Raw genomic sequence first — 17,074 nt, forward strand, 5'->3', positions numbered from 1 at the left:
TAATCACGTTTACTCCAATTCATGTAAGTAGCCGAAAACTGCATTAAAAGTGACTGTTTTTCTCGTTTTGCCACTTGGTAAATTGCAAAGAGTGAAGGCTCCCTGACTCCTGTGTACTGCTGTGTTACCCCGTCATCAGCGGAGAAAGGAGCTGTATAATTACCTTTTGAGACATGAATCATCCTTGCTCTGAGGGCCCAGACCTGTTTGACTCTATAAAAGCAGCTCAAGGTCGAAGTGCAAACGTGCACTGTCTGCCATCCCCCGGGCTGCTATAATTACCAAGCCACCAGGAGGAGATGAAGGTGCTCCCTGCATCTGGCCTTGCTGTCCTCCTCGTCACGGCTCTGAAGTTTTCCACTGCAGCCCCCTCCCTATTTGCAGCCACCCCCAGGACCTCAAGGAACAGCTACCACCTCGCACAGGTTTGTGAATCTTTGCACAATTCCCTCTTCCCCCTCCTGCCCCAGAAAACCTAAAGGGGATAATGAGAAAATAAGGAAAATCTATTATGGCTTTGAAATCATCTTCTAAGTCCACTAAAGTCTAATGGATATGATCCCCTGTACAGCTAAGGCTGGTGTCTGGTACACACTAAGTGCCTGTGTTGCATGATTGCATAAATAAATGAATGAATGTCTATCCAGGTATCTTGCTGCACACAGAATTTGAGGCGGCTAGCAAAAATACATGCATTACAAAAAAAGACAAAAGAAGTATTTGAGGAGCAACGTAGGAGGAAAAATAAGGGCAGAAAAATAAAAATCAAAGTGTAAGATTTGCACAGTAGAGGTGGGTCGGAAACTTAGTGCTAAGATTCCTAACAGTCGCAACAGAAAGATTTCCTGTGTTCACTTTTTAGAAAAATGGCTCTTGTACTCAGGGCAAACTTGATCAAAATTTGAAGTGAACTGGGCTTCCCTGGTGGCGCAGTGGTTGAGAGTCCGCCTGCTGATGCAGGGGACATGGGTTCGTGCCCCAGTCCAGGAAGATCCCACATGCCGCGGAGCGGCTAGGCGCGTGAGCCATGGCCACTGAGCCTGCGCATCTGGAGCCTGTGCTCCACAACAGGAGAGGCCACAACACTGAGAGGCCCGTGTACCACAAAAAAAAAAAAAAAAAAATGGAAGTGAACCAAGTTTTTGCTGGGTAGCTACCTGCTTCTCATGTGAGGGTCTCTCCTCTCTAAAACATATTCACCAAGTACCTTATTTACTTACAATTTCTGTACCTTCCCCTCCTTTAAAATCTTCCCTGACTGTCGGAAAGGATCTGATAAAATAATACATATCAGAATTTCTTCAAAGACTAAGTGTGACTCAAAGTGATTCAATGTATATTTGCTTCCAAGTGTTTTGTTTTTAACATTTAAAGGGAAGTGGCGAACTTTAACCTTAAGAAACAAGTCTTCAATGAAGGAATTTCCAACATTCATGAAAGGTGTGTAAGTGAGATGTTTTTGCACCAGGGCCTTTGTTTCAAGTGTCTGTCAAAATGATAGCACATCTGTGATTGCCAACCCTGCCTCAGGGTTGCTTTCCTACCTGCCAGGCTACACCTGGGTACACATTGCAGAGCTGATTGTCACCTGTACACACCTGCGTGTCCCTACTGACTGTTTACACCACTCTTCCATTCTAATTGGTCCATCCCCCTGCCACACCAGTCGTTAAACATTTTGAACATCAGCCCTGCATGTAAACAGCACAGTGGATGCCAAGCACAGACCTGTTGAATTGAACTTCCTTTGACTTGAGCCCACTTTCAGATGAACTAAATTCCAAATAACATATCTCACAATACTGGGGGTCTATTTCAAATTGTATTTTGCTGGTGCCACCAAGCTTTGAATCTCTTCTCTCCAAATGTAATCTTCTATCACCCAGCCTCATGCCACCCTGATTCAGAAACTAGAGGCTTTGGGACTTCCAGAAGGAGGGTCATACTGAGGCCATGGCAGCAAGCTGGAATGATCAGGGCAAACCTCTCAAGCGGATCCCAGTGCCTAGAAAGAATTACTGTCCCATCTTATAGTTTATAGAAATATTTAACAACTTAGGCAGCCTTACAGTACAACAAGTGAAATGACATGAAAATAGACTTATTTCATAAAAATAGCTTAAGTTCATTCATTCAGCAATTATTTATTGAAAGTTTACTGTATGCTATGTGCCAGGACCTGTTCTAAGCACTGGACAAACATCAGTGAACAAAACAAGTCCCTGTTCTTATGGCGCTGGCATGGGGATGATGGAGGAGTGGGAAGATGCTGGGAGGAGACAAACAAGTCAATCAATAAGTCCCCAAGTGACATTAAAAAATAAATTAGGATGATAGCGAGTTACTGGGACCCTGGGGGGTATTTTCACTTGAGTAGTCCAGGAAGGATTCTCTGAGGAAGTGATATTTGAGATAAAGAGCTATGTGAACCTGAACTTCACAGTCGTGTGAAGATCTGGAGACAGAGCAGTCCAGGCAGAGAAAAGAGCGAGTGCAGCAGCCGGGGACTGAAAGAACTTGGATTGGAGCATCGGGCTACCATGGCAAGAAGATACTGGCTGAGTCTCAGAGTCAGGCCAGGCCAGCATACACCTGGGGCCTGGGGGTCCAGGTCAGGTTAAGCCCCTTCTACACTACTCTCTTCTTTCTAGATCGCTCACTAAGAGATAACAAATAGTTTCCTGTGCCTGGAAACTCGAGGCAGGAAACGTTTCCAAATACTATTCACTTCTTCCTAAACCCATGAACACGATAATCTATGCTTGAAAAGATAAACAGGTTTTTAGTTGATTTAATGCCCACTTGTATCTTTTAAATTCTGATTGGCTAATTATCATAAAGGCTTGGAAAATGATGAAATACTTAGTCTCATAATCCAGAGTTTTATTCTACTTTTTGGTTTTTTTAAAATAATAATATCAATACAACATTTAATACAGGCTGTTAAATTGTCCTTAAAATAATATAAGATTTTATTATCACATTATTATGAGCTTATAATTAAAGAAAATAAACAAAAAACCTTCCAAATACAAACTGTTAAATTCAGGTACTTTTACTACCATTTGACTTTCTGTGCATAAAGATATTTTTTAATTGTCATTATACTCAAAATTTGGTTCCTACCTTTCTTATTATTATAACACAACAAAATTTTGATTTTATACTATGTTCATAAAGATCATGTTATAAAGTTACAAATATTTCAGAATATAAGTGAGTTATAATTTATTTAGCCATTTCCTTTGTTGGATACATGGAATATTTCCTTATGAATAATGTTTCTATGAACATTTTTGTACATCAGCCTAATCTAAAGGATTATTTTTTTCAGGATAGATTTCCAGAAGTGTAATTAATGAGTAAAAAGGTATATACATTTTAAAGTCTTTTGATACATTTCAAAGTATTTTCACACTAAGGATCTCATTGGATCCTCATACTGGTATGGGTAGGATAGACACCAACCCCATGTTATAGACGAGAAACCTGACACCAAAAGGAATTGCCCAAGATTTTTAGAACCTAGGATTTGTCACAAAACAAAAAGTTCCCACAGTTCCATTCCTGTGACTTAGCCAAAACAGAAAGAAATATTGAAGAACCGTATCTTGAACTTCACCTTGTCCTGAAGCACACTTAAATCTGAACTTTAAGCTCTTCACTCTCAGGAAGGGCACTAGGAAAGTGCACTGAAAGAAGAGTTGGGAGGGGGACCTGGGCCACTAGCTTCTGGGACTGCCCTCAAGGCCTCTGCTATTCTTATCTGTCAAATATTGTTGGAGACACAGAGAGGGGACCACCATATTGCCAACCCTAGACTCCTGTGGTTTCAACAGTGGGGGAGTACGGTGGGTGGGGAGGCACGTAGGACAATTCTGGTGAGTCCTGAAATCTTTGACCCAGGCCCACAATTAGGTGTTGAGCCAACAGCACACAAGTGTTAGAATAGAACACAAACACAGTTCTAAGTGGGCATCTTTGTGCCTAACTGAACATTTTGACTCTGAAAAGTATGCTAAAACCTCATCAATAACTTTGGCAAGAAAGTGTACAGAATAATTTGGGCTCTCTGTACTTCAGAGAGCTTGATAATTCTTCAAAGAAGCATATTTTCTATATTTTACCTAAAGAAAAATAGCTCAAATGGTAACTGAACATCTACTCTGCACCTAGAACTGGGTCAGGCCAGGGCCATATCTGTGAAGGCATCACGATCCCCAGACTGAGAAACCAGAGGTGAGAGTGATGAGAAGCCGGTAGACTGTGGTACAAGGTGGCAGGTGTTCACTAGTCTAAGAACCACATTCCGTGGGAGCACCCAGTAGGGAGCAACTCACCTGTGTCACTGCAGTAACCAATCCTGTGGTCTCTTTAAGTAGAAATAATTTTGGATTTTATCTTTACTCCATTAAAGATAGTTTTAATCCTATTTACTAGGACTTGCCTTAAACCTTTTGAGTTGCAGGTCTAGCATCTTAAGCATATTTTGAAAAATATATATATAAAACATATATAACTAAAAATGAATTATTCTCAATTCCATCACTAAAATATAACCACTGTTAATCCCTTAGTCTACATTTTTCAAAACCCTTTCTATGACTCAGTGCTGGTACTAACATGAAGGAGTGACACAAGCTTGGACCCTGTCTTTATTTAAAATGTTGATATTTTGTCCATCATAGATTTTATGCATTAATTTTTATTTTTTCCAAAAACATTTCATTAAACATTATTTTTCTTGATCATTGAGTATTTGGCAACCCCCCACCCACTTCCTCATCCTAGTCCTAGTTTAGGACTATATATCTGTGTGTATTAATATGCACAGACTTCTCTTTACAAAGGTGGCTTGTACTATAATAATAGTTGTAAACCTCTTTTCACTTAATATATCAGAAGCATCTTCTTATATGACCATATTTCATAAAACCAAAATTAGAATTTAGAGTGTAAGTGTAACACATAACCTAACAAGGGAATAAAATATTTGAAATCAAAATGGCCTCAGAAAATATGGAGCATCTGGCTTTCCACACAGAGCTCACCTCTGAAGAGAGTAATTCAGACTTACCATGAGCATAGTGTTATCACAGCATCAGCTTGAGCAAACAGAATGGCTCAGAGAATCAACGTCATCCTGCCAAAAAGATCAGGAACATAAAATGTTGATTTAAAATGGCCTAACCAGACATGGAAATGAAAGCAAATAGTTACACCTTTGTTTCAGGGCACCTGCCCTGAAACAAAGAGCAGGGCTTTGTTTCAGGGCTCCATCGCCCTTTTCCTCCTCTTGGGTTCTCATCTCAGTAAGATTTTTACAAAGAACGACCACCAGGGAAGTGAGCTCCTCTCATAAGCAGGGCAAGGAGTAAGGATTGGTTGACCCCACAGTAAGGACACAGAACACCTTGTCCAAACAAGTGAGCGAGTCTTACTCCTTTTCTTTCTTCCTTAACAATTACAGTTCATGTTCATAGCAGAAAACTTTGGGATATAGGAAAGGATAAAGAATAAATTGTCACCCATAATTTTAAAACCCAGAGATAAACAAGATTAATATTCAGACTTATTTCCTTCCATTATTTATGTTACTTATGTTCATTATAAATTATATATATGTTAATTATCAATGTCTTGATTAATGTCTTAATTTTAAGTGTTAATATAGATGTTAACATGATTATATTAATATACAGATATAATAAACATGAATATAATCTATTTACATTATACGATTTTATTTATGAAATTATGTATAAATATTTTACTTCTACCTTTCTCAGTATATTGCCATTATATTGACTTCACTACTCCATGCCATTAAATATTTTTCAAAAATATATAAATAATATTATTTATATACAACAAATAAGTACTTTATAATAATATACAAATATAAAATTTTATATTTAATAAAATATAGATATAAAGATTTAGCTGCTTTTTGTTTTCCTGAAATAAGTTGGGTGGGTGAAATTCCTGGGCCAACAGCAGGCTCTGACCCTGCATTTTCACGACCCTGTCTCACTCACTTCACCCAAGAAGTCATACAGAGTGTTTTGAGTGGTACATTAGGATTTTAAGCCTTTAAGCACAAGTAAAAGCATTATAATTTATGGCTAATTTCATTTGCTTCAAGGGGCAAAGAGCCAGTCCTAGGAAACATACCCCTTGGAAACAATTTGCACCCCATGTATTGAACACACCTGAATTAATTAAAAGTCTCAGCTGGGAAACAGATTGACCTGCTGCCTTTGTATAAGATGAGAGGCTGCAATATAAAGCCGTAGAGAGTTAAGAACATTCTGATCTTGCATAATGTATAATGAAAATACGACACAAATAACTGCTTACTAGAAAAATAGGAGAGTCTTTGTTTTACAAATTGGTAAAGACCTCAATGACAAATAAATGGTCCGTGGGAAAATGTTCACATTATGCTCCTTCCATTATTTTTTTCTCTTCAAACAACTATTCATTGTAGAAAAAGTATAAAAGGCATGCACATAAAAAAATCTAAAATCCCACCGCCCAAAGACAATTGTTGCTAATAACTTGGCATATATCTGTCTAAGCTTCATCTACGCAAATATATCTAATTTTTTCAGAAGTGGGAATATGCTCTGCACACTATCTTTAGCATATCAAGAATACCGTCCCTGTCTTACCTGAGCATAAGTGTTGTTCAGAGATTGTGCTGTGGATGTCAGCCTGCCTCTCCATTTCAGGCATACCTTGACAAATATTACACAAAGAAAGGAGGGCACCAGATTGGTGAGATGATTGCGAGAGGAGGCAATTCCATGGTTAAAAACATTAAGGAGCTGCAGGCTTTCTTCGGCCTCCGAGTCACCGGGAAGTTAGACCGGGCCACCATGGATGTGATCAAGAGGCCTCGCTGTGGAGTTCCTGATGTGGCAAACTATCGCCTCTTCCCAGGTGAACCCAAATGGAAAAAAAATACTTTGACATACAGGTAATGAGATCGAGTCTTTCCAAATTCAGAGAGAAAGAGCCTTTCTCTCCTTCTTTCTTTTCATTTAAAAATTATCTTCCTTCTGATCTGTATAAAAATCACGACTCGGGCTTCCCTGGTGGCGCAGTGGTTGAGAGTCCGCCTGCCGATGCAGGGGACGCGGGTTCGTGCCCTGGTCCGGGAGGATCCCGCATGCCGCGGAGCGGCTGCGCCCGTGGGCTGTGGCCGCTGAGCCTGCGCGTCCGGAGCCTGTTGCTCCGCGGCGGGAGAGGCCACAACGGTGAGAGGCCCGCGTACCGCAAAAAAAAAAAAAAAAATCATGACTCATCACAATCATAAGAGAGCATAAGAACTTTTTAGGTCTAATCTTTAGAAAATGACAGTGGAGAATTCACTAGAAAATATGATCTCAAGAGTATCATAATGGCTGGCCGTTTTAGGCATTACAATTTTTTCAGAGACAACACATTTTTCTCTAAAGAAAAATAAACTAGTCTAGGATTAATAACCTGATGGTACCAGCCAGTTTTCTTAAAACAATCTTCTAAATCAGAAGTAAATAAACTCACCTACTAATAAATTAATTTTTTATTAATTCCAATAATAATTTATTGACAATTTATTAAATGTCTACCATAGGCATTCAGTTTTGGAGATGTAAAGGTGAGTAGATCACCTTTCCTCTTCTTTGGGGGAGACACGCATACAAACAGCCACAGCTCCGGGTGAGAAGTGTGAAACTACAGGTCTAAGCAGAGAACTGTGGCAGCACATGGAGGGAGCTACCAAGTCACCCAGGGACTGGCCAGTGACATCTGAGCCTGACTTGTAGGCAAAGCAGGAGCCAGTCAGCCCCTAGCCCCAGGCTCTCCCATCTCCCACCTTATCCCCCCTCCACCTCCACAGTTGAGCCTGGCCATCCTCTGGATTCCTCCTGTCCCAGGTGGAACAAGGATTCCGCATGATCCAAGAGGACTCATTCACTCAACCAGAATCTACACCCTCACTGTACTCTGGGTTTTCAGGCCAGAATTCCAGCCCCTCAGCCTGCATCCATTTGTGGGGCCAGTACAGGCCTCCTTCCCAGGTTGGCCCACCCTCCTCCATTGGACCGTCCATGGTGCTTCCTAATTATTATACTACATTTTACTATTATCTATATTCACGAGGTCATTTACATCTCTTATCTGTATGATGGAAATGATGTGCTGCTACTCATCTCCTCCCAACTTTACATTCACTCATGGCAAGTTGGTTGTTGAAATTAGCCATAGTGAGGGTACTTACAGTATGGAAATCAGCAAACCCTACAGACGAGGAGTTTTGGTCATAGAACTGGTTGTTAAACTGTAGCAGCACACCAGTGATTCCCTGTGATCAAATGGGGGCTCAAACCCAAAGAGAGATCAGATGATTCCTCTAGGCCACTTGTCTGTTGCTATGAGCCTAAGAGTCCATTAAGGTGGTGCTGAACACAATTATTAGCCTCTGCTCCAGCGTAAGAATTCCACAAAAATCAAAGCATTTGGGGAAGAAACACCCTATAAGGAATTAAACACCCAAAAGATTATGAGATGATTAAGGGCAAGACAGAAATATTTCATATAAACTCATGAAGTTTTTTCTGCCATTTCTTAAAATAAACTGTATCATAGAATTTTAATCAGTGATTATGCACAGCAAAGACAAGGGGAGAGATCAAGCTAATTTGGGACTGAAAGAAATATAATATTCTTGTGATAATATTTTGGGCAGTCCCAAAAGCACCCTCCACACTGCCCATCCAGTTGCTCCCAAACAACTCTCCTTCTCCCCCACCCCACCCAAAAAGGAACTAGAGACTATCTTAGTACTCTGTCTATATAGCTACTGGATCTCAGAATAACTCCTTTTAACATAGCCCAAAGGACTGCAAAAGACAAAATATAGCATAGTGCTTGTGTGCATAGGCTTTGGAGTCGTAAAGAACTGGGCTCAAGTCCTGACTAGTCATAAAACGTAGAGTGTTACTATTATCTGTGAAGGTTGCTGTGAGGGCTAGAGTGTGTACCACATTTAAAAGTGCCTAGAACAAGGTCCAGCACGTAGTATGTATTCACAGAACATTAGCTGTCATCACTGCTGCTGTGTCGGTCTCCAGACCCTGGGTCAGGACCTCTGTCCGTGTGCTCTTCCTTTCTGGTGTCATCCCTTCTCCATCTCTGTCTTCTCCAGCCCAACACACAGGCAGCTCTGTGGGGATGGATAGCTTGTCTATAATGTGAGCGAACTTCGAGATACCAACTACACAGAGCCATGATAAATCACAGTTTCATATTATGCAGTGGGCGTGGCATATTCTGAAAACACTAAATGGTCCCTTCAAGGGTCCTTCTGGTTTCCCCCCGGACACCTACGTCCCTCCTCTTGGCCCCAGTCCCTGGAGTTAGAGATCTCCTTGATCCTTCCCTCTCCATTACTGAGGTTTAGCTATTTCCCATCCTCTCTGTGGGACATGGTCCCTTCCTTTTGGGCCCCCAGGATAACCACTGTTGGTTTCTAGCTGAGAATGCACCACCTGCATCAGAATAACCTAGAATACTTGTGAAATGCAGATTTCTGGATCATACATGTGTGTTTAACAAGTTTCCTAAGTAGTTATCACAAGTCCTAAACTTTGAGAACTACTGAGTAGGCCCTAAAAAACACGAGCTTTTATTCATTAGTTCATCCACTTAGCAAGTGTTTGCTAAGTGCCTACTATGTGCAAGGGCCTGGACTAGGAGCTGTAGAAAGAGAAAGTTGGCTAGGTGTCTGCTCTCAAGATTGGCTCTCACAGAATTCACTTCTAACTCTGCACCCATGATTCCATCTGAGTCCAAGGTTCTGGGTGGCAGTTCCTTTCTCCCGCCCTTCCTTTCCATGCTGCCAAGAACCCCCAGCCCCTGGCCTCCAGCATGGCATGTCCTAGAAAAACACCAACTGTCTCCACCCACTGTTTGTCCAAAATGGTCTGTACTTTTCTGCCTTCTGATGTCATTGCCAGGCCAGGACTTGATAAAAGACTCAAGCCTTTTTCAGTTCAAGTGAGCATCCTTGTGAGGAGCTAGCACTTCCCCTTTAAGATACATATTATTTTAAGAAAAAACATTCCCCCATGGCCCTGGGGAAATCCTGACGGTCTCTGAACAAGAATTTGAAAACCCTCAAAACTCTGTGTTTTTATATTTTACAATTGAAAATTTGCAGTACCTTTTGGGGAAAGAGGTCCCTTCTCAGTTAAAACCACTTTAGGGAAAATGGACTTCCGGCTACTCTTAAAGTTACACAAGGTATTGTTCTTTAAAGTTAGTGATATATAATAACAATGAAAGCCAAACTGTTTCAGCACCAGATTATCTCAACTCTTTCATTTCTCTCCTTCATTTTTCTTACTGCTTAACATGTTTCAGTAATTTAACAAATATGAAAGCAAAATAAGAATTATTATTTTGGAGAAAAAAATCTAAGTTGTAGATTTATGTTCAATATTTTTATTTTTAATACAACCTTGATGTAATTCTTGCTTTCTTCACTTAGGAGCACTTACTGAAAGCAAAACATGTTCTTTCTGTTTTCACAGAATATCCAAATACACACCTTCCATGACTTCTGCAGAAGTGGACAAAGCAGTGGAGATGGCCCTGCAGGCCTGGAGTAGCGCCGTCCCTCTGAGCTTTGTCAGAATAAACTCAGGAGAAGCAGATATTATGATATCTTTTGAAACTGGAGGTACTGTGGTGCTTCTTAGATTTTGTCTACTAATCAGAGGAGAAATGTTTCAACACTTTTCCTTCTACAGTATTTAATCCATGTGATCAACACAATCCTCCTTCACACAGTTGTGAAGGGCAGAGGACAAGGTCATGGCAAAGTCACAATCTTTGTCTGGCCAGAATATAAAACCAGAGGAGTTCTCAGCATTTCTTGTCATCAGTAGACTGAGCTGTAGAATGGACTCAGCATAATCAGCTTTCATAGTGGTATTGCCCCAGCAGGGACAAACGCTGTCAGATTTAACTTTCCCATTGGCTAGAAGGTCATCTGACCTCATTCTATTCCCATGATGATGCCCATCGCCATATACCCCCTCCCATATTAGCCAAGGATGTCCCACCTTGAATCCTCACTGAGGATTAATTTCACAGGAGCCCTGACGGCTTTCCCGTGCAGCAATGTTTAGGAGAGTGACTGGCATTGCCGTCTTGTCCACACTTGCATACCACCTTTTGGAGATGCCAGGCCTGCCTCCAACCTGCCCACTTCTCCATCCCCCAACTCCCCGCAGCGAGGAATGGAGCCCTTTTCAGAGAAGCATGTCTAGTAGTAGATGATGGAAAGGCCATGTAATTCCTTTCCCCTCTCAGTTTCCTCAGAGTCAAGGTGAGTATCACTGCCTCTTCCCCTTCACAGATAACATTTCTAAATGTCCTATTTCAGTCCTTATCTTAATTTTAATCTGATATCACTGGGGAGATACATGCTTAGAAGCTAGGAGAGAGAAGATCAAGTAAGTCCTGAGTGTGACCCCTTGAGAGGTAGCCCTGGGTGTGGCCTGGTCCATGGCAGATCCTGTTCTCCCAGAGGACCAAAGCCACCCCACAGTGAACTAGCAGGGCAGTGGGCTCAGGGCAGCTCTGGAGGTGATGGAGTTAACATCTGGCTGTCTCTTGATCTTCCAAGCTTGTGCTCTGTTCCCTAAAACAGAGTTAACTAGGGACTGTGCTGCCTTTTAACCAGGACTTCAGGGCATGTAATCTGATTAAACAACACTGCACTGAAACCCGGGGAATGGCACACCAGAATTTGTTTTGTTGGTTTTTAATAAAAAAAGATATGCTCACGAAAATCCTGAAAAACTGTGAAATGTAGTTTCTATAATATCTCTCGTTTTATTCTTCCTCCTTTTCTATTATATTTGTAATGAACTTTTAATTAAATGTAGATAATAATACAAAAGAATATTAAGCTTTGAAAGTTGTAATTTTATAAACACCTTTATTGCTTTCATGAATTTTATGCATGAAAGTATATCAAAATTACAGAGAAATTTTCTTTTTCTTTTTTTGATGCTTCCTTAAATTATATTGTGCTCTAGAAACAGAAATCACACACTTGTTCAATTTACTATAATTGTCTTAGTCAAATCATATTTTTGTTTGGTTTTTTGTTTTTCTTATTAATTTTATTTTTTATTGAAGTATAGTTGATTTACAATATTGTGTTAGTTTTAGGTGTACAACAAAGTGATTCAGTTATATATGTGTGTGTGTGTGTGTGTGTGTGTGTGTGTGTGTGTATATATATATATATATATATATATGTATATATACATTCTTTTTCAGATTCTTTTCCCTTATAGGTTATTACAAAATATTGAGTATAGTTCCCTGTGCTATACAGTAGGTCCTTGTTGGTTATATTTTATATATAGTAGTGTGTATATTTAATCGCAAACTCCTAATTTATTCCTCCCCACCTAACCCCGAATCATACATTGAAAGCACTCTGCCAACATGTTCACATTCCAGTCAGTGGACGAGGTTGTGATTGAATGACCATCCACTCTTTCTCCTTTTGTAATCTGTGGCATGGTCATAGTCTACAGTATGCCTTGTGCCAATTAATAGACATTGCAACAAATACAATATCAAAAGAACATTTTTTATTTTTAATGCTTACTATCTTTAAAATACAAAATATCCCTTTTATTCTTTTAATGGATAGGTTACTCATTGGCATGTGAGCTTCTTCTTATAAAAAATGAATATTGAAAAGTAAACCTATTTATATGAGAAGTGTCAATGCTATTGAAAAAGTTTTCTGTTCACTGTGATATTAGGTACCCTTCAAAAATTGCTAGAAAGACTAAATCCTGTTGGTGTTTCTCCCCACTTGTTTAGATCACGGGGATTCCTATCCATTCGATGGGCCTCGGGGGACTCTAGCCCATGCATTTGCACCTGGAGAAGGCCTGGGAGGAGATACACATTTCGACAATGCTGAGAAGTGGACTATGGGAACGAATGGTATATTTGCACAATTCACCATAACCTGGAAAATATTGTACCTTCTTCTGGGCCTCCATCATGAAACCTTGAGGTTCAACGTCCCAAGCCACCCGTTAACTAGGGGGGCTGGCTAGGAAAAACAAGTAAGCCAAAAATCCAAAAGGGAACACCGTAAGGGAAAAAGATCCACCCTCCAACGTGTTGTAGACTTTTCTGATCTCTGGTTCATAGTGTATAATCTCAAGAAGCAGCAATCCCCTACTCAACACACAGCTCAATTTTTCTTCAACTACATAATATTTTTTGATCCTTACTTGTACTTGGAAATAGGCTATATTCAGAAATGACCTGAGGGGAGTCAGTACTTTCCTGAGAAGTACGATGGGGATGGGTATAAAAGTTCTAGAACATCATGCATGTCATGTGGAAATCTTCAGTGTGAAACTTGTGTGGATAAAAGGGAGTAGGCAGGGAACTAGTAAGGCATCTGTGGCCTGAATCTAGGTATTATTGCCACTGTTAGCTCTAAGGCCCTTCTTTATCAATCTACTGAGCACCATTGACAATGAACAAAATGAACTGATTTACATTTCCATCTTCTCCCACCCCCAAGCCCTTCCTAGCAAGGTGGGGAGGACTGGACTAAAGTCAGCAAAGTTAAGTGCCAGGACAACCTAACAACCTTTGAATAACCCAGTTATGAAAAGAAAATGAATAAACTGTGATTTGGGCATAAATTCTCCTGTGAAGACAGGAAATGTTGAACATAAAACCTTGTGCTGATGCGGTTTTTTCTCTCTCATATTGTCTAGGTTTCAATTTATTCACCGTTGCTGCTCATGAATTTGGCCACGCACTGGGCCTGGCCCATTCCACAGACCCATCAGCACTGATGTACCCAACTTATAAGTATCAGCATCCCTATGGATTCCACCTTCCCAAGGATGATGTGAAAGGGATCCAGGCACTGTACGGTACAATCACTACACTTTTTTTGACCACAAACCCTGAAAGTGACAGGCATTTGGTCTCCAAGTTAAAGAAAGTATACTTTGTCAGAAGTTACCTACATAAGTGAAGATTAAGCTAGAAACTACCACCCCAGCTATGCCCTCTTATGAAGAGCTTATTTACCAGATATGAGTATTGGTTTCTTTTGTAAGATGTACAATTAAATTTTATATCTTTCCTCCAGAGCATATTGGTCCCTTGATGGCCATAGAAAATACAATCATTTGTGTGTATTTTGAGTGTCGATCAGGAGTCAGACATTGGGAGAGGATGGATATTTTTTATAGTTCATATATATCATGCTTATCCATTTGCAGATAAGTGACCTTATCTTCCTAAAAATAGCAATGATGACGGTAATAACTGTACCATTCAGTCAGATAGGCAATCTTCAGTTTGTAAATCATGTTCATATGAGTCATCTCCATACCATCCTCAGGATCAGCCTGTGGGGTTGAAATGTTTTCCTTATTCGATAGTTGAGAAAGCTGAGGCTCAAAGACGGTAACTATCCCAAAATATTCAAAACGATCTCAAGCGTTAACATTCTTTCAAAGGTAATAAAGGATTATTAGGAACTCTATATCCAATTTTGCTTAACAGAAAGAAAAATCTGTTAATCCATGAGATGAAATCTTGAAACATCATTAGACCTTTACATTTTTTTGTGTTTGATGGATAAAAGCTGAAGAATCTAGGAAACTGACTTTTCCTTAAGCTTCAGAGCCTGGTTATTCAGGCTTTAGTTATAGGAGTCCCTCCTCTTCCTCTCAGCCTAGAAAAGGGTCTGTAGAGCCCAGCTCGCCCATGTTTCCTGCATGCCAGCCAGCCCATCTGTTGCTTAGAAATGGGCACACAGATTTGGGCAGTCAGAAATGGGTACACAGAAATGGGCAGTCAGATTTTACCTGAGGCATAAAAGACAAATTTCATCCCCAAAAGTGTTCGGCCAGCTGTATCCCTTCAGAGAGGGGTATATGGCAGTCCTGCTCTGGCCTTGATTGACAAGAAGAAAAAATACTGTGAATCTCTCCATATAACACATTTGGCCCTAGGACTCCAATGTGAAACACTTCCTGTGGCCACCAAGAAGAACCCACTCCAAATCCATGCCTGCCCTTTACGGGTCTTTGTGCACTAGAGAGTCACCACCATCTGATGGCCACTCTTACTCGGCCAGGAGCTGCAGCATATATTTTGACATGGCCATTTTTACACAGGTGAACAAAATGCAGAAACATGGTTTTATATTGCCAAGAAGCACACACATCAGCCACCCCTGACCACCTGAGCACCCTGATCTTTGGTAGAGTGCCTGGCAGCACACTTCTGATCTGACCGATTTCCAGTTTCTGATCTTTTCCCAAAGCTGCACCCCACCTGAGATCTTCGCCCCATTGCTGACCCTCTTCCACCCCGATCTCACCCTTCTCTCACTCTTAGTGGACCCTTCCCTGTGCCTCACTCCTTCCCTGATCCTCAGCTCTGGTCACAACAAGACTCCATCAAGCACAGAGACCTGAGAGGGGCAGTGGCTCAGGCAGCCCCAGCTCACTCTTCTGTAGCTGGCAGACAGTCCTCAGGAACAGAATGGGGGATGAAAACTCACCAGTACCTCTCCCAAAGGGCGGGTCCTACATTCCAAGAGTGTCCACCAGAAGATCACTTTAAATGACAAACACTTCCAAGGTACTTCAGTGCCCCAAGAATTTGCTCAGTCTCTTCTGGGTGCCTAAGAAAAGGCTTGTGCACAGGGAAGGACACCCAGAAGTTGTTTGAAAATAATAAGAAAACACACAAGAAAGTTATAATCTTATTGAGAACAAGAGTACTTAATTATCAAAAAGAAAAAAAATCAGAGGTAATTTTCAAAATAGATTCCTAATTTGAAACACCCATAGCTATCAAAGAAATTATGCATAGTAATGAAATAATAGTTACCATTTTTGGAACTTTTATTATATGCCCAGCACTCCACTAAGTGCTTTTTAGACATTATTTAATTCTCACAAAAACCTTCTGAGGTAGGTACCATTATTGCCCCATTCTACTATGAGGAAACGGAGGCTTAGAGAGGTTCACCTGTATCACACAAGTCAGCAACTAATGAAGCCGGGATTCAAACCCAGGTCTGCCTGTCATCGACAGCCATGCTCTTTATTACCTTGTCATATACAGTGAAAGCAGGTCCCTGGAGCAGAAGTGCACAGACTCTACACTCCTGGTACCATTTTGACCAAGTTGCTTTGAATCCTAGGACCTCGGAAGACATTCCCAGGGAAGCCCACTGTGCCCCACAGCCCCCCTCATAATCCTTCTATCCCCGAACTCTGTGACTCCAGCTCAGCCTTTGATGCTGTGACAATGCTGGGAAAGGAGCTCCTGTTCTTCAGGGACCGGTAAGCATTAAGACATGCCACCAACTCTTATCAGGCCTCAGCTCCGTATCCAGACACACGTCACTCTAGAGGACCTTGTTGCTGCCATGGGTGGCAATCATGCAGAAGTGATATCCTGTGTGGCATCTGGATGGGAGGCAGGAGTCTTTGGGGAGATATGGAACTGCCAAAACCCAAAGAGCACCTACTATGCTCTTGCCACTGTACTGTTTTCAGTATGAGTACAGAGTTTCTTCCAACCTTTTTCACTGTGAAGCAGAGTTAGAATCCCAAATTCACAGATGAAGACAGAAGCTCAGGAGAACATGTAACTTCACAAAGTAACACAGTTGTATTGAGTGGCTGAGTTATGACACCAGCCCAGATTTATCTGATGTCTGTTTTGTTCACCACTGTATCCCTAGCGAGAGCACATAGTATATTCTCAATAAATATTTGTTAATGGGGGTTGGATAGATGGAAAGATGGACAGAGAGGTTGTTGCAAGAATGGATGGATTCATGGATGGGTGGATGGATAGTCAGGTGGATAGATAGATGGGTGGATGGTTCTAAAGCTAGTATTTTTCCTAAACCCTTCTTTCTCAAGGCCTCCTGACTTTTCAACTATCAGCTGTCAGAAAGCACAGAGAAGGAGGGAATATTGGTGGGTTT

The 17,074-nt window shown here is 40.9% G+C and overlaps 1 protein-coding gene across 1 annotated transcript in view; it reads left to right on the forward strand.

Annotated features, from left to right (window-relative positions):
- The first annotated feature begins 299 nt into the window (after window positions 1-299).
- Window positions 300-17,074, forward strand: part of MMP20 (matrix metallopeptidase 20) — a 58,013-nt gene continuing 41,238 nt past the window's right edge. The window contains exons 1-6 of the mRNA XM_065881384.1: window positions 300-425; window positions 6,735-6,982; window positions 10,584-10,732; window positions 12,904-13,029; window positions 13,824-13,985; window positions 16,280-16,421. Of these exons, the coding sequence (XP_065737456.1) occupies window positions 300-425; window positions 6,735-6,982; window positions 10,584-10,732; window positions 12,904-13,029; window positions 13,824-13,985; window positions 16,280-16,421 (953 nt within the window). The remainder of the gene's footprint in view (window positions 426-6,734; window positions 6,983-10,583; window positions 10,733-12,903; window positions 13,030-13,823; window positions 13,986-16,279; window positions 16,422-17,074) is intronic.

This window comes from Phocoena phocoena, chromosome 8 (assembly GCF_963924675.1).
Source record: "Phocoena phocoena chromosome 8, mPhoPho1.1, whole genome shotgun sequence".
Taxonomy (NCBI): Eukaryota; Metazoa; Chordata; class Mammalia; order Artiodactyla; family Phocoenidae; genus Phocoena; species Phocoena phocoena.